At 38.4% G+C, this 19,398-nt stretch overlaps 1 protein-coding gene across 2 annotated transcripts in view; it reads left to right on the top strand.

Moving 5' to 3' along the window:
• The first annotated feature begins 2,338 nt into the window (after positions 1-2,338).
• Positions 2,339-19,398, top strand: part of LOC106882987 (palmitoyltransferase ZDHHC20-B) — a 59,474-nt gene continuing 42,414 nt past the window's right edge. The window contains exon 1 of one of the 2 annotated variants that reach the window (XM_089365195.1): positions 2,339-2,507. In XM_089365195.1, the coding sequence (XP_089221321.1) occupies positions 2,393-2,507 (115 nt within the window). In that variant the 5' untranslated portion in view covers positions 2,339-2,392. The remainder of the gene's footprint in view (positions 2,508-19,398) is intronic. The other variant, XM_089365196.1, reaches the window with a different exon arrangement.

The following is a 19,398-nucleotide window of genomic DNA, read 5'->3' as shown; positions in this document are numbered from 1 at the left end:
TTTTCTACTTTTTGTTTGGTGGATTGGGGTTTCGGTTTTAGTTGTTTCATTTTTACATTTTCCTTTTCCTTCTTTATGCTTGTGTTCCGTTCTCCCTTTTCTTGTGGTGGGTACTGTTTTCCTCTGGTTATCCAGTGGGATGAGGGCTCCTTTCCTTTGTAGGACCACTGGCATAGAGGGACTTCTAGTTGCTATATATATATATATATATATATATATATATATATATATGTATGTATGTATATATATTCATCATCATCATCATCGTTTAACGTCCGCTTTCCATGCTAGCATGGGTTGGACGATTTGACTGAGGACTGGTGAACCAGGTGGCTACACCAGGCTCCAATCTGATTATATATATATATATATATATATATATATATATATATATATATATATATATATATATATACACATTATATAAGTACATTATATAATCATTAAGCTTAATGTTAGTAGCCATGCCCTTGTTTATGAAAAAATACAAAAATCCTTGTATAGAACTGTGAACTTCCTTCCTTCCTTCACAGCTATTGGCAGGGGACATATATCTCAATGCTTGGCTGTGGACCGGATGGAATGGCGATATGGAGGGACACGAAGACAGGCACTGCGGATGAGGTTACATGTATCCCAAAGGAGATATTCCTGGAGTGGGGCCCTGTGGACGAATTGTTAATGGAGAACGGCACTGTATTTCGTTCGGATATGGTCAATAAGTGGAATGTGCACAACTTCTTCAGAGTGGCATACAGGCCGAGTGGAAATGGGATTGTAGAAAGACACCATCGCACGGTCAAGGCCATGGTAGAGAAGGGATGCATCTTACCACTGGAAGCGTTATTTTGGTACAATATATGACCCCCATCAGGACAGGCTGAGGAATCCGTGTCACACAGCAATATTCAGGTATGAATGGCGACATCCGTGTACAGCATCACAGCACATTTTGGAAGAGAGAGCCTACCTTCGTGCAGGTAGAAAATGAAGTCTGGGTCAAACCCCAAAGGCACGCTGCACATCTCAGCTTGGCTGTGTGGATGGAATGCTGCATCACGTCTTGGATGTTCGCAGAGTTGTCACTTCGTCGGACGACGAAGGTGATGAAGAGGAAGAGAGCAGCGCTCTATCCCTGCGGAGATCACAGCGAATGAGACGTCCGCCCTGGTGGGTGGCAGATTTCAACATGGAGTGAAGTGAGGAGGTGCTCTTTGAGATCAATGGAAGCGTGTGGGGATGAGGTGAACCGGAAGGAAAGGGTCAGTGACGTCAATGGTTGAGGGGCCAGAGTGAGTGAGGAAGTGGGCGGAAGTAGGACCAGCGTGGGCTTCTTTGGCCTTGGGCAACAGGAGTGGACGGACGCGTATAAACGTGCGAGCTAGAAAGGGAATTAGCCGTAGGTTCTAGCGATAAGACAGACAGGTAGGGCGCGTCACGGATTTAACCCGGCTGGACACTGAGAGATAAGTGAATCGCACTTTGTTCCTCGTATCACGGGTTCTAGACAGCCGTCTTTCTTTACAAAAAGTGGTAAAAGTAAAGACCCCGCCCCAACTCGGTCATGACTCCGAGGCACAAGTCCAGACAAGGTTGTTTATGGAAGACCAGCAGTCGCTCATGCATACTAGCCCCCCTCTCCACACAACCGATGTTATCCAAGGGAAAGGCCGATACAGCTCGGCACCAGTAACGTCACATCTCATTTCTACAGCTGAGTGAACTGGAGCAAGAACACAAAAGCATAGCTATATAAGCATTTTCATTCTTTTATTTGCTTATAAGTAAATAAATAAAAGACACTGGATTAACTGGTGGATGTATGTTTTCAATAAAAATCATGAATTTGAAAAAGTTTGTATATCAGAGAGGAGAATAACATATTAACTGTCAATTGAAAGACTTTTCCCGTCCGAGACGAAGAGATCAGTCCCGAAACGTCAGATTTTCCTTCTTGGCTTATAAGAATTTATCCAAATCCATGAATTTCACTATTGTTTTCCACTTGATGTAGAATGGTAAAGCCCCCCCTAATCATTTTTTATTCGTAATATCTACCTTTCATCGATCTTGTGGCAAGGAAAGAAATTATTATATTACATCAAGAAAGAAAGAAAAAAAAATGTTTTTTTAACAACACAAAACATCATCACTACCGTCACCGCCGCCAGGACAAAAATATTGTTGTTAAAGCTTTCTGAAGCGGGGGCGGGAGAAAAATAGAAAATATAAACAAATACAGCAAAACAGCCGTCGCCGCCGCCGCCATGGCGATCAGATGATTTATGACACGCTTTAGCAGGTTGCTGTCTAACGTAAGCATGCGCACTGACGGTTTCTTATAAGACAATTCTATCAGAGTTACCTGCCTTAGTTATTGCTAGTTTCCAACATGGCGCCTTCCTTTATAAGACAGTGTTGTCAAGTGCTCCGATGGCTGCCTGTAGTCTTCATAGCGGCCGTTGTCGTTTGGTCCTATTACGCTTACGTTGTTCAGATGTGTATTTGTAAGTATTTCTCATATGTGTGTTTCAATCTTGAAAGTAATTTTTTAAATTACGTTTATTTTAATTCTTTCTTTTTTTTTCTTCTGTCAAAACCTGACGACTTTCGTTTTATAAAAGAAAGTGAAAACGCAATATCTACTTTGTATTTATTTACACACCACATTTCCTTAAATAGATACAAGCTACATTATATATATATATATATATATATATATATATATATATATATATATATATATATATATATATATATATTCGTTGCGACTCTATTTATATCAATTACTTATTTTGGTAGTTGGGCCGTAACGTTTGTTTCTTTTCCTATTTAATATTGCCAAAATGATCGTCTCCAGAAACAAAACACATTTGTTTAATATAAAATTTATTTTTAATTTTTTTATTACATTGTCACCTGTTGGTGGACAGTGAACATTCGATTGTCAATTGTTTCTTATTCTTTTGCTTTTTACTGTAAAAAGTCGCTTCACAAGCGTCATATCACTAGAAAAAAACATTATCAATGTATGCTCTTTCTTGATAAGTTGAGAAATATGTTAGGGTTGGGTATCGAAATATTTTCTTTAATTTTGTTATTTGTCAAGAAAACAATTTCCGTATCGAATTCCTTTTTTGAAGTCAGTTTTTGATAAGAATATTTTCACAGTAATAAATAAATGAATAAAACAGAATAGTCGACGTGACATTTAGTATTAAGTTTAAAGAAAGGAAGGAAAAAGAAAGCAAAAATTAAAAATAATTTTGTGTCAGTTATGTTTAGGTATCCGAAAAGTAGAATCGTCCAGTTCAGCCTTCCGATGCTGTTCGGAATCCTGGCAACTGGAACCATTCAACACAAACACAGAACCACTAGGATGATGAAGGCGTCTGATTTACCAATTCTATATTTTAACGATGTCTTCTTAGTTCAACATTAAGAGTCGGATTGATAAAAATCTGTAATTAGGATGTTGTGACGCCCATGCTTGCCCAAAGAACATTAGCGTCTCCAGTTGCAGTTTATATCAAGAGGAAATGTCTAAAATCAGATTGTGGCAGTATTAGTGTGAATAATTATAATAGATTGATGTTTTTATAATGAAAAACAATAAGCCTAGGCACGCTTTAAATGTCACGTGCACGCGTTTTATTAGTAAAACCTTCGGAAAACAATAGACAAAGTAACTTAGTATTTTACAAATGTCAGTCTTTGTTTAAGTTAGTGCTGATGAACCAAATACGTTGTGATGTTGGTGGCGGTGTAACTCATATCTCTCGATTTAGCAGAAGGCCAGTTTCATAAGGAGAGTTACCGTAATCGATTGAATGAAAAGCGGTTTACTACTGAAATTAATTTTATCGACCCCAGAGGGATGAAAAGCCAACTTCGTCCCTCACGTGTTTTGAATGCAAAAAAGATCACATTTTAAATAGTAATGCAGTATTTAAATTACTGTTCTCTATTTATTCAACCACCGCCAACGCTCTAGCTATTTTATACATACACTCCTTTTTTTTGATAAGAGAAATAACAACCAGTTTCAACTTTATACAGGCTAATAGAAAGGTGCCCAACTACTAATTTAAAGGTCATAGACTGAAATAAGTACAGTGTTGTTTTATCTTAGTAGAAGGACCTTTGCGGCATTATATTAGGGCCTTTACGCAGTGTTTATAAAAGAGGGGTTCAGACTTTGAATTCTGGACTCATAATTGATAGTTTAATATCATCATTACTCAACTTAAGAAAACACTTCTATCTCGTGTGAGTTGTTTTTTTTTTGTTGCCCCCACCCATTGGGTCATCTAGGCGTAAACAAGTTAGTAATAACAGTGTAAATATTGGAATTTGCTGAGTCACCTAACACAGAGTAGTAGCTGATATAATAAAAAGTTAGAGGTGAAATCCGTGCTATTGTTTGCTGTTGTAGTATGAAGGATCACCGGATTCCCTATTGGATCGAATTTATATTTTCTGAATTGCTTTTTATAATAATCCTTTGGCGATTTCTTTGGTCCTCAACTATCAAGATTTTAAAATATCACTATATTTTCCGCGTTTAAATCTTGTTTTCATCTTCTAAATCATATCACCAGGTTTTAGCATTTGTTTTTCTATCGTAGTATGTGTTGCCATACAAAGTATTGCTTTGGTCTTATCTTTCATCTGTAACACACCCAGAACTGCCTCACCTTCCTTTGTCTTCTTCTGTTATGGCCATGGGTCATCTTTCATCACTTTAGAGTAACAGTGAGCTAAATTAGTGACTGAAAATTTCACAGTTCATATATTATCAAACACTTAATCTCTGAATGGCCAAGTTCACTTGCCTTTAAAGAGTTCCATAGATATTGAATTCAGTTGTTAGGTAGAAACTAATAGGCTCCTTTTGGTTGAATTAACTTACACACACTAGATGATGATATCATATTGACCCTTAATCCCCACTGGATGCACTGAAATATACCTCTGTATACTCATGTATGGTGTGTAGTAAGTAGCTTGCTTACCAACCACATGGTTCTGGGTTCAGTCCCACTGCATGACACCTAGGGTAAGTGTCTTCTACTGTAGTCTCGGACCAACCAAAGCCTTCTGAGTTGATTTGGTAGATGGAAACTGAAAGAAACCTGTTGTGTGTGTGTGTGCTATTTCTTTACTACCCACAAGGGGCTACACACAGAGGGGACAAACAAGGACAGACAAACGGATTAAGTCGATTATATTGACTCCAGTATGTAACTGGTACTTATTCTATCGACCCTGAAAGGCAAAGTCGACTACGGCGGAATTTGAACTCAGAACGTAGCGGCAGACGAAATACCGCTTTGCATTTCGCCCGGCATGCTAACGTTTCTGCCAGCTCACCGCTGTATATATATGTGTTTGTATACCTGTGTTTATCCCCCCACCATCGCTTGACAACCGATGTTGGTGTATTTATGTCCCTGTAACTTAGCAGTTCGACAAAAGTGAACGATAGAATAAGTCCTGGGGTCGATTTGTTCAACTAAAGGTGATGCTCCAACATGGTCGCAGTCAAATGGCTGAAACAAATAAAAGAATATATATATATAAGTCAGTAAATAGCGGGGTTATATATATATATATATATATATATATATATATATATATATTGCTTTCTTGGACATGCTTAGGCTCTTCATCAACATCTCTCCTTCATGTACCATTCTCCCTACCGAAGTATAATATGGGTAGCACTGCACCTCTTCCTGCTCAACCCACCCCTCTGTCCCTTTTTACTCTCTGAGTTGATAATTCTGTAAACGGAAAAAAAATTTGACATTGAGCTTCTAAGTCTGTGTGTGAGTTATTATTATTGTTTGAGATCCCACATAGCATGCTTGCTGAACAGTCATTATATGAAACTATATTTAATGCATATTCAAATACTTAGCACAGGTATGGCTGTGTGGTAAGAAGTTTTCATCCCAGCCATATAATTTAGGGTGACACCTTGGGGAAGTGTCTTCTACTATAACATTGGATCAACCAAAGCCTTATGAATGGATTTGTTTTACAGAAACTGAAAGAAACCCATTATGTGTGTGTTTGTTCCCCCCACCACCACCACCACCACCACCACTTGACAGCTGGTGTTGGTTTATTTATGTCTGGTATTTATTCTGTCAGTAAAAGAGACTGATAGAAAAGGTGCTAGGCCTTAAGAAATAGTCCTGGGGTTGATTCATTCGACTAAAAATTTTGCAAGGTGGTACCCCAGCATGACCGTAGTCTTATGACTGAAACGGATGAAAAAGGAAAGATACTTAAATTGTGCTGTAGAATAATATTGAAGTTATACCACAATATTTTCGACAAGCAACAACAGAATTACAGGTTTTAGATTAGTTAATCATTCTACATACCATACAGTAGCTAATGTTGAGCTATTACTAATCAACAGTCACATGTATAGATATGACAAATGTTAACCAGATAAAATTATTTGACATGTGATACAGTACAATATGTGAAACAATTCAAATTGATACAGGAGTTTACATTTTGACATTTAAGATAAGGACCTGAATTGCAACTTTAGCTCAATAGGAGGTATATGAAATCTAGTGTCCCTTGAATCTCTGCTTTTAAGGAAATTAACAATCCTCCAATAGTTTTAATATTTTATTTGATGGTCCATTTTGAAAATATTTGGTACTATGTGCTTTTAAAAGAAGATCTGCAAATCTATGAACAATTATTTTATCCCTGTAAAGTACTGTGTTTATGATAGCAGTATAAAATTTTGAATGTCAATTTAGAGATAACTAAAAATACTTAAGAATAAGCAAACAAAAAAAATCAAAGTTCATATATTAAATGCAGGAATTACAAAGACCACGTCTTAAACCATCAAAAACTCCAAACAGTTGAAATTTGAAGAAGACAAAGATGTAATGCATTAAATGAAAATGAATTTCATTTGAAATTGGAAAAGAAACCGAAATGCTTTCTCTCACCTCATTACTTTATGCTTAGGAAACACAGCATACAAAGCAATGGCTATCTGGGTCAGATAGTATATCATTTTTCAAGTTCAAGAGAAAGTAATTCTGTTTTGAGTTTAGAATAAAGTTCTACTAGGACCTTGTATCATTTACCACCACAATTGAAAGAGGTTGTGATGCAGTTTGTTTGTAAGCTGTATTCCAATGAGTTTTGCACTGATGATGTCAGTTTTGATCTCATACAAGACTACATGTTCTGTTACAAGAGCAGGGATGTGTGGAGATGAGTGATGCCTTGTGCTAGCATATAAAAAAAGTGATTTTCATGCAAACATGAGGATTAACACCTTGCAAACCAATGATGATCTATGCAAGGTTCTTGCAATCATGGATGGATTGAGAAAAAGAAAAAGCTCGTCCCAGTTTAGCAGAGGATGTCTTCAATCTTGACATAAGACACCCTTCTACAAAGACATATTTGTTGTTGGCACTCCGTCGCTTACGACATCAAGGGTTCCAGTTGATCCAATCAACGGAACAGCCTGCTCGTGAAATTAACGTGCAAATGGCTGAGCACTCCAGACACGTGTACCTTTAACATAGTTCTCGGGGATATTCAGTGTGACACAGTGTGACAAGGCTGACCCTTTGAATTACAGGCACAACAGAAACAGGAAGTAAGAGTGAGAGAAAGTTGTGGTGAAAGAGTACAGCAGGGTTCGCCACCATCCCCTGCCAGAGCCTCATGGAGCTTTAGGTGTTTTTGCTCAATAAGCACTCACAACGCCTGGTCTGGGAATTGAAACCGCGAGTCCACTGCCCTAACCACTGGGCCATTGCGCCTCCACTGCAAAGACATATTAATTGTACAAGTATAAGCAAGTAATAGTGATGTGCATGTTTGCAAATGTGCCAAATAAGTGATTTATGTAGCCAAGTCAACTGATGTTAATATTTGCTTGTTCATCACAAATATTCAAACACTTTCAATAATTTATAAATCTATTTAATGCATTTGATCTTTGCCTTCTTAAAATTTTGTTGGTTTTGAATCTTTGGAGGAATTGAAGCTATTTTCTTTACAAAACATGCACATGATATGAAAACTTTTCAATACTAACATTTTGTGATTATTTTTTCTTCCTAAACATCTTGAATTATCTTTCAAATAATCTGAGGTTAAAGATTAACATTGATCCTATATATGCTGATATATCTTAGAGATAAAATAATTATAAATTCATGAGCATAACTTCAGTTGACTGTAAATGACACTAAGCCATCAGAACATCAACTCAAACTGGAACCATTTCTATATAGCCACTTTCTTAAGAATCTTAGGTTCAGGCTCCCTTAGGCCCTACATAACCTTTGTTAGATTGATTGCTCAAGCTAAAGTTATAAGTTTAGTTCTTTCAAGGGATACCAAAAAGTTGAGTTTGACACCAATTTGAAATGCCCAGTTACCATGGAAACCTGCAATGGAAAGGAGTGTTCAGATTAACTTTTAACCTGTCCCAGATGGGGATAGAAGAACATAGGGTTTAGGGGATGAAATTATTTCAATTTTGTTGTTTGTTGCGAGGGGAAAAAACCTGAAATTACAACAGATAAATAATTGATAAAATGATTAATTATTGAAAATTTATAAAGCAGGTAATGCAATTTTGTATCTGTTTTCTTATTACTAGTTATTTTCAGAAACCATTGGCAAAAAGCACGATTCATTATATTCACTTTTCACTTGGGTTGAATGACAGATGTCACAATTTCTATTTTCAGCTGTCTCTATTTGAGGCTGTTTAATATTTCACTTAGTTGTGGTATAGTTCACTGCACTCTGTCCATGACCAACACACTTAACTGTCAACAGTCCAGTCTACCTAGCTGTAAGTAGGTACCACAGTGTGGTATAGTTCACTGTACTCTGCCCATGACCAACACACCTAACTGTCAACAGTCCAGTCTACTTAACTGTAAGTATCACAGTGTGGTATAATTCACTGTACTCTGCCCATGACCAACACAATTGTCAACAGTCCAGTATATCAAGCTGTTAGTAGGTACCACAGTGTAGTATAGTTCATTGTACTGTGTCCTTGACCAACACATTTAACTGTCAACAGTCCAGTCTACCTAGCTGTAAGTAGATACCACAGTGCTATTCCTTATGTGTCTTTGAATTAGATGTCAGCTGTGATTTGGCCCTCTCAGCAAGAAATGACTTTTCCTTTTAAGCAATGAGACAGTATTACCAATGTCATAAAGGTTGTGTTTTTACTTTTCTTTAGATTAATACATTTAATCCTATTTTATGTCAAGTGAAGTCACTTTCCATAGACTAGTGTCTTATTGTCCAAGTTTCCATTAAACCAAGAGGTTCATGAAAAGATGTGTGATACTTTTTTTTTTATATATATACCATATTTTATAGTTATTGTGATGAAAATAATAGTGAGTTGGGGTGGTTTTTGTATTTGTTCTAAGCTGGTGACATTGCATTCTTATTTGTCCAGCTTTGTTAGATATTGTTAAAATGTTTTATGTGTGTTTGTGTGTGTATCTGTCTCCCTACCTGCTTGTTTATCTGTCTGCATATCTATCTGTCTGTCTGTCTATTATTATCCATCTATTCGCCTGTCTATCTGATTGTCAGTCTGTTTATTTATCTATATGTCTTTGTGTTTATCCATCTGTCTATCTCTATCCGTGTGGAGGCGCAATGGCCCAGTGGTTAGGGCAGCGGACTCGCGGTTTCGATTCCCAGACCGGGCGTTGTGAATGTTTATTGAGCGAAAACACCTAAAGATCCACGAGGCTCCGGCAGGGGATGGTGGCGAACCCTGCTGTACTCTTCCACCACAACTTTCTCTCACTCTTACTTCCTGCTTCTGTTGTGCCTGTAATTCAAAGGGTCAGCCTTGTCACACTGTGTCACGCTGAATCTCCCCGTGAACTACGTTAAGGGTACACGTGTCTGTGGAGTGCTCAGCCACTTGCACGTTAATTTCACGAGCAGGCTGTTCCGTTGATCGGATCAACTGGAACCCTCGACGTCGTAAGCGACGGAGTGCCAACAACAACATCTCTATCCGTGGACCTGTATATTCATTTGTTTGTATGCTTGATTGTCTGGCCCTGTGTTTCTATCTCTCAATCACTTTTTTCTTTTATTGAATTCTGACCATGCTGTGACCCTTCTTTGAAGGGATCAGTTAAACAAATCAACCCTTAGTACTTGATTTATATTTGGAATTTTTTTTTTTTTTTTACTGCTCAATTGTGGTGGTGTGAGCTAACCAATTCTGATGCTGAAGTGGTGAGTGATAAAGAAAAGCATATATATGTGTGCGCACACACACACACACGCGCGGCCTCTGAACAGAATTTGTGTGTATGACATTGTATTATGAGGTATTTTTGGCTTTGGGGTTTATATTAGAAGACATATGTCCAAGATGCATGCAGTGGATCTAAACCTGGAATCAGAGTTTCAAAACTTTCCTAACTCCACAGCCACACACACACACACACACACAAAGATATATGTACATAGTTATATATAGAATAAGAAATAGATAGTTCTTGGTATAGTATTATATATTTGAAAAAAAAAATTAATAGAAATGGCTTTTCTGGTAATTTTTCCACTTTAATTAGATTCCTTTACTTGTTTCAGTCATTTGACTGTGGCCATGCTAGAGCACCACCTTAGTTGAATAAATCAACTTCAGGACTTATTCTTTGCAAGCCTAGTACTTATCCTATCAGACTCTTTTTGCCAAACGGCTAAGTAATGGGGACATAAACAGACCAACATTGGTTGTCACTTGATGGTGGTGGGGACAAACACAGACACAAATAACAAATACATACATGCATATACATACATGCATATACATATATATATATATATATATATATCCGATGGGCTTCTTTCAGTTTCTGTCTACCAAATCCACTCACAAGGCTTTGGTTGGCCTGAGGCTATAGTAGAAGACACTTGCCCAAGGTGCTATGCAGTGGCACTGAACCCGAAACCATGTGGTTGGGAAGCAAGCTTCTTACCACACAGCCACTCCTACACCTATATAGGTTTATAAGTTAGCAAAAACTTATAAACTGTTTTAAAAACTATGCCTATTATATATTTTGTATCTTAGTGATTACATGTGTGAGCAGGTTTATAGGTCTCTCTCTCTCTCTCTCTTTATACTCCTCGATCTGTAGAAAAGGCGTAGGTAGAAACTCTATAAGATGCACCCAGTGCAAGCTATGGACACATAAGAGGTGCAGCAATATCAAAGGAAGGTTAACTAGGAAGTTAGTTTTCGTTTGTAGCAGATGTTCAGGAGCTATAAACATTGTGAATGTGCAGAAAACAACTTCTGTCACATTCCAGAGAGAAAAACTAGAAGTGGTTGATAGCTTCCGCTATCTTGGTGACCAAGTTAGTAGTGGGGGTGGGTGCGCTGAAAGTGTAGCTGCTAGAATAAGAATAGCCTGGGCAAAGTTCAGAGAGCTCTTACCTCTGCTGGCGACTAAGGCAGACTGTATGATACATGTGTACAAACAGCCATGCTTCATGGCAGTGAAACATGGGCCGTGACTGCTGAGGACATGCGTAGGCTCGCAAGGAATGAAGCCAGTATGCTCCGATGGATGTGTAATGTCAGTGTGCATACTAGACAGAGCGTAAGTACCTTGAGAGAAAAGTTGAACTTACGAAGCATCAGTTGTGGTGTGCAAGAAAGACGATTGCGCTGGTATGGTCATGTAGCGAGAATGGATGAGAATAGCTGTGTGAAAAAGTGCCACACCCTAGCAGTTGAGGGAACCTGTGGAAGAGGTAGGCCCAGGAAGACCTGGGATGAGGTGGTGAGGCACGACCGTCGAACATTGGGCCTCACCGAGGCGATGACTTCTGACCGAGACCTTTGGAAATATGCTGTGCGTGAGAAGACCCAGCAAGCCAAGTGAGACCTAAATCGAAGGCCTCAGGCAGCCCACTTATATGTACCTTCCTTCATTGGACACTAAACTCTGCTTGCGAAGACCTGTTGAGGCAAGTGAAATCGAAATTGAATTAAATTCGATGACTGGCACCCATGCCAACGTCGTCTCCTTCATTGGAAACGAAACTCGGCTTGCGAAGACCTATTGGGGCAAGCGAAAGTGAAACTGTCAATGGCACCTGTGCCCAGCATTGCCTTCCTGGCACTTGTGCCAGATGGCACGTGTAAAGACATTCGAGCGAGATCGTTGCTAGTGCCGCCGAACTGGCTCCTGTGCAGGTGGCACGTAAAATACACCATTTTGAGCGTGGCTGTTGCCAGTACTGCCTGACTGGCCTTCGGGCCGGTGGCACGTAAAAGCACCCACTACACTCTCGGAGTGGTTAGCGTTAGGAAGGGCATCCAGCTGAAGAAACTCTGCCAAATTAGATTGGAGCCTTGTGTAGCCATCTGGTTTCACCAGCCCTCAGTCAAATCGTCCAACCCATACTAGCATGGAAAGCGGACGTTAAACGATGATGATGATGATGATGATGTGTGTGTGCACGAATAGATTTCTATGTCTATTTGTACATACATGTGTGTATAGATTTAAATGTCTTTATGTATAAACATTTGTGAATAGGTTTCCAGGCATAAGAGCTAAACTTAGAATCAGAATCTTTTAAGGTAAACTTAACAAAATTGAAGGTTTTGTAGGAAAGAAGACAGGACTTTGGTATCTTCAGGAAAATAACTTTGCTCAATATGCAGAAAATGAATAGGTATAAACTCCATATGCTATACACAATGTAAGCTATGAACTACAGTTACAGATAGACAAATGAATAACATAAACTTTATACGTGAAAGATGCACTGGAGCAGTATGTTCAATGAACTCACCAAAATTAGACTCCTTTGAATACCTGGATGACTCACTAGATGTAGTTGTTACATTTTGTTACCTGAGAGATGTTATCGGCAAGGTTGGTGGCTGGTCTTTTCCCATAGTGTGGAGAGCAGTTTGTATGATGCTTGTATTAGAAATGCAATGCTGTATGGTAATGAGATATGGGCCTTGAAAACAGAGGGTTTGAGTAGTCTGGAAATAAATGAAGTGAGCATGCTTTGTTGGATATGAAATGTGAATGTGCATAAACAATATAGTATAAGTTGCTGAGTTAAAAACTGGCATAAGAGGAATCAGATGTAGTGCACAAGAAGACTGCTGGTATTAACAGATGCATGTGCATGAGAACAGCTGTATAAAGAAATGTTGATCACTACTTGTGGCTGGAGCTTGTGGACAATAAGACACCAGAAGACATGGGACAAAGTGGTAAAACCTGACCTCAGGGTCCAGAGTCTCATGGAAAAGATGACAAAGGACTGGGATGTTTGGTGATATGCAGTCAAGATGACTTGCCCACTGTGATGAAACTGACATCTGGAAGCACTGTGGTTGTACATATTATATAGGTACATGGAATTGACACTTCACCCAAGCTCCCCCTTCATCCCTGCCTCTTCTACTGCAGCTATCCACCTAATACCCTCCTGATACCACACTCTCATCCTTCAATATTGATCTACTACATCCCCACAGTGGACCACTGAATTCTATCCTCATGCACTGTGCCTGGCTCGTTTTCTCTCTCTCTCTCTCTCTCCTCTTTTGTAGCCTGTCCAAGCACATCATCTCTCTCTTGTGTCCCTGCTTTTCTTGCATCTCTCTACTTCCCCAATTTAGGCACCATTGGCTGTCCCCCACCTTTCAACTCTACCCATTACCTATCTCCGCTCTCTCATCTCCCCTATCTCTTCCCCACATGCTTAAACACTCCCACCCACTCCTGCCTTCTCTGTACCCACTCACTTCTACTACTACAGATTTGTTTCTAACTTTCTCTTAAATACAAGTGGCTATGTTGTTTCCCTGCAACTTGACCTACTCTGTTCCACCCCCTTCTCTCATACCTTAACCCTCATCTGCTAGCATAAAGCCCATCCCCTCAGGTTTCATAGGCTGCATGATGACCTCACTAGTGCTGGTGGCGTGAAAAAAAAAAGCATCCAGTATACACTGTAAAATGGTTGGCATATGGAAGGGCATCTAGCTGGAGAAGACTGGTGATTAAAAGCATTCCATCCTGACTTTTAAAGTTATGTATAGGACATATGCTCTTTATTGAAATCAGTGTGTTTGTGCTCAGTTTATAAAGCAAGACTAATCTGTTGCCGAAACAGGGTTAAAATTTCCAATATGTCTATATTTTTATTATAGTGGAGAGCTGGCAGAATCTTTAGAACGCCAGGCAGAATGCTGCCGGGGTTGTCTTTGCCTTTCATCCTTTTGGGGGTCAATAAAATAATTACCAGCTGAACAATGGTGTCGATGTAATTGACTTAGCCCTTGCCCCCAAATTGCTGGCTGTGTTGCAAAATTTGAAACCAATATATTTATACTTTTACTCGTTTGTTAAGATGGAGATATCCATCTTGACCGCTCACTATTGTTGGGAGTCATGGGAGTAAGGTCTTCCATCATGTTTTTACATAGGATCCTATCAGAAGTAACTGTCATTACACTTTTCCAGCTGGATTCCAAAGTATGACCAACCATGGGTATTATCCAACCCTCTCATTCTTGAGTCTACTGCCATTTGGCTCAGCTTGAAGAATCCATTTTGTAATTATTTCCTGTGACAATCTAATCCTCTGGTACCAAAGCTGTGTCGTCTCATTGCAGAGAAGCATTGGCTTGACCTGAAGAGACTCCCTGATAAATGTTACTTTATCACATAACATTACTCCAGTGGTCCTTCAGAGGACCCCTATTTCGTTCACTTTTGGTCATTATCCAACATTTATGACGATAGGTAAGGAAAGGCACAAAAACTGAATTGAAAGCAAGTTTGGTATTTTTATCAACCTGAGGATTGACTGCTGAAGCTGGTGCTTTTACTGATAGCGATATAATTTCAATTATAATTAACATTATTTTTGTATTGTTTGTCCTTCTTCATTCTAGAACAATTAAAAGGATTAGGCAATAGTTATTTACATTTTAATATTTTTAAATTTATTTACTGCTTCTATCCTACTTTGTGAAGAAAAAATTGGGGGGTGGGGGAGCAGTTAATTATAGTTTGAGAAAAATTAATGAAAATGTAATTTGAACTGAAATTGTTGTTCCTATCCTGGGAAGGATGCTGAAGATAGGGCAAAATGAAGAAGACAGGTAGCATGGGGCTTGTACAGTTAACAACCACTGCTGGAGCAAGGAAAATGGACTTGGAATGTTTGTTGTTGATCTGTTCACTTTACAAAATCAAGTACATATGGTGGAAACAAAAAGAAAATACAATGATAAAATAGCAATAAACACCTCTTCCTGAATAGATAAATATTGTGTAATAAGTCAATATAATTTTAATATGATGCTGCTACTTCTACTATTTCTACCACCACCACCACCAGTGCTACTACTACTCCTGCTGCTGTTGTATTTGATGAGATATACACATGTGGCTATTTCATATTGTACTCACTTTTGTAATCTAATAGGTTCTGTCTAAATGAATATTTAGTATTGTTCATAATTGGATGTTTAGTTTGTGACACACACACACACACACACACACACACACACACACACACATATTGGTTCCACTGGGAACATGTATAGACTCTGTGTGTGTATCCGCTTGTATAAAAAATCAGGACTCCACTATACACATACTTCTGCCTTCAGTGTTTTGTGCTGTGCTTATATATATATCCAGTGCATACCAAGAGTAAATACAGAGCATGTGCAGTAGACATTGATATACAATAGATAAAATTTACATGCCTGAGTGTGTGTATTTGCGTGTGTCTGTCTGTCTGTTTGGGGATGGGGCAGGAGTTTAGGATGATGTGCAGGTGCTGACTGGTGATACAGAATGGAGAGGAGAAGCAAAATAGTAATTATACAGTAGACAAGAGAAGAGTGAAAGAGAGGTGGGGTGACATATGGGTGAGTAGGTTGGAAAAGTTTAAGTGGAAAGACACAGTGTATGGAGAGAGTAAGAGGTAACATCCTTCCACCATTCACTACATTCACCCTTCAAGCCCTCCCCACCTCTAGTCATCATCTACTCACCCCCTACTCACCATCTCATATTTATCATTAACTCCCCCCATTTCAACCCTTGTTCATCTTCAGTATATTTGTACTAGTTCCTGTCTCTTACCATCCCATGCTTTCTATATACACTCTTGCAACTTCTACAAATAATTTCTCCTATTCTTCTTCCTCCAGTGCCCCCATCTCGACACTTTGTCCCCACATCTTTCTCTCTCTTTTCAGCTCCACCCCAGTTACTCATACCCACTCTTGTTGAATGTAAGCAACCCCCGTATCTCCTCTACAGGAAGAAAGTCATTCTGTTCAGGACCAACTCCTCATATAACATAATGCTGCCTCCTTCTCTACTGTAGCTCCACTCAGTCAATGGAGATCTTTCTCTTGCAAGTTACATGGTGACCTCACAAGTGCTGGTGTGCCACAACAATAAAAAAAAAGTACCAACTATTTTCTTTAAAGAGGTTGACATCCAGCCATATAAGAGGGCTTCCAGCCACATAAATTTTGCTGTATTGACATGTGCTGGATGTGTATAAGCACAGCAGAAAACACCAAGGCAGAAGTTTGTGTATGGTGGAATCCCAGTATTCTCTTACAAGCAGACTTTCAAACACTGCTCTATGACCCACCAGACCTGTCAAACCAACCATTCAACCCATGCTGACATGGGAGATAAACTAAAAGAGGAGGATAAATACACATATATGAATGTGTGAGAGGGAGTTGGATTTATGTTATGGAATGAGGGAAAAGACCAGTGAGAGATAAAGGGCCAGAAGAGAACAGATTTCATACTATAGATGAACTAAATGGTTACTCAAATTGTAGAAGATAGGGTGGGGTTGGCCAGAGTGGATCTAGGAATAGATAAAAAATAGTGGGGATGAGGTGTCTGGGTGAATCCTTAAGACAGGGTAAGTAAAAGTAGGTGAGGACAGGTATTAATAAAAAGTGTATGGGAGAGTGAGATGTGGTTAGAGAGAGGAAATGGGTGAGAGGTGAATATAATGAAGAACAAATGTTGAGGGATGATAAGCAGTGAGATGGGTAAGAGTAGGTGATAGCTGTAGAAATGAGTGTGTGGCTAACAATATATGAGTTGGCAGAAGGTAGGAGAGATATAGAGATATGTACTTGGATAGGCTGTATGTTGGGCAGACACAGTAAATAAGAGAAGGACAGATATATGGTTGTGGAGGAGAGTTAGTTTGGTGGCTTAGGAAACTGATCAATATATAATGCGTGGAGAGGACATATTAAGAATGAAAGATGGAGCAAGTGAAATGGTTCCAGGTAGTGAGCAGGATAAGTGTTATTGGGGAGAAAAGTTGGTGATGTATGCAGCTCTGCTCATATTTAATTACAGCAGCAGAACAGTTAGAGAGATGATGGGTGGTGGGGATGTTGTGAGGAGGAAATTGGACAGAGAGGTAGTGCAGTAGTGTACTTTGTGCTTCCTGAACCTTGCAAATTATTTTATTTTCTAATTAAAGTTTGAAACCTAAAACATGGGAAATGTTTTTATTTTTCATTTCCTTTGAAATTGCTCTTAACTGTGGTTTGGACTTTTTAACTGTTCCTTCTAGTATGTAAGGCAACCTTTTAAGGCTCACCTCTTTTGTGTTTAAATATAGGCTAATTTTTATATGAAAAATATGTCTATTGACTTTGTATACATGCTAGGCCACTAATAAAAAAAATTTCCATAATTTTTCCTACCCTAAATTAATTTTAAGAAATGATTTTAGCAATTTCTGAAGTTTAATCAAATTTTTTATTTGCCACCAATTGAAACTGCGCTTGCGTGGAGGATTTGAAAAATTATAATATATAAGGATGAGGCACATGTTATTTGGTCTCTAATTTATATGTTAATGTTTGGCGTAACCGCTGATGAGAGCTTCGCCTTGGCAAATTATTTTATTTGCTAATTAAAGTTTGAAACCTAAGGCCCAGCTGTAAGACATGGTAAATGTTTTTATTTTTCATTCCCTTCGAAATTGCTCTTAACTGTAGTTTGGACTTTTTAACTGTTCCTTCTAATATGTAAGGCGACCTGTTATGGCTCACCTCTTGTGTTTAAATGTACACTAATTTATTTATATATATATATATATATATATATATATATATATGGTTCAAATGTACAGAAAACAAAAGACAGACAGGTGTGGGGACAACAAGCCAGTGTATTAGTTTGATGATATATATCTTAATATATAAAATTCGTTCTGTCTGTCTGTCTGTGCACTTATAACTTGAGTATTGTTCATCCTATCACACTGAAATTTAAAACTTGGATACATGAGAGAGCGGGGCGTTCCGTAATCTAAAAAGATTTCCAAAATTGTTAGTTTCAAAGTGAGAATTGCTATTTTTGTAATCTTTATGTCCTGTTCCGCCATTAAAACAACCAGTTGCTCAGACAGTCGGCACATACCATTTCACTAGCAACAAGGGGAGTACAGGATGACAGTCAGCTAAAACCGTCGCTATGCTGTCTCTCTTCTTTCCTCTCTCTGTGGGGTTAATAATCTTAATCTTTAGTTACAGTTTCTCATTCAAACTACATAATAGCCAGAATTGTCGGATTAAGACAGTAGAATGTTTTGAGGGAGATTTGGCTGCTATTTCTACCAGGTCTAGCTACCATATAGAGGTCTCTCTCATTGACTTATACATATATGTATATATATATATATAATATAAATAAAATACTTAAAGCAACAGGCATCAAATACAAAAGGCAAGGTCCATGCAGTGTCATGGACCCAAAAGAATTTTCAACTTCTTGCCTAATGCGAGCCCAGAGCAATCTGTTATCTCTTACACTATTTCAGTATTACATCTGTATTGTTATGTGAGATACTGTCCTATATATTATATATTCCTTATGCTTTCCAAAACCGAGTTACAGATTTTGATGTATGGGGTATCGAAAGATTCAGTACTATTTTGGCAACAAATTAGACTTAATTTCCATTCACATATTTGCATTTCAAAAATTTAACATAATCTTTTCCATAAATCAGCTATCGTAAAAATTTTATATGATGACATCACATTTTCTGCATGTGTGTGTACTTTAAAAGACATCAATCATCACAACACACACCTTCACACACTCACTCTCTTTCTCGCCCTCTTTCTCCCTTACATACACACGCACAAGCATGCGCATGCACGCACATCTATTTCATATAGACATACATACATCTTTCACTTTCTTTCTCTGTTCTTTTCACTTCCTCTTCTTTCAATTTCTGCTCTCTTCAAATAAAATTTTTATGGATACA

Source organism: Octopus bimaculoides, chromosome Z (genome assembly GCF_046866305.1).
Source record: "Octopus bimaculoides isolate indiv1 chromosome Z, ASM4686630v1, whole genome shotgun sequence".
Classification (NCBI taxonomy): domain Eukaryota; kingdom Metazoa; phylum Mollusca; class Cephalopoda; order Octopoda; family Octopodidae; genus Octopus; species Octopus bimaculoides.
Note: the sequence above shows the minus strand (reverse complement) of the source record. Positions and strands in the feature narration are given on the sequence as shown.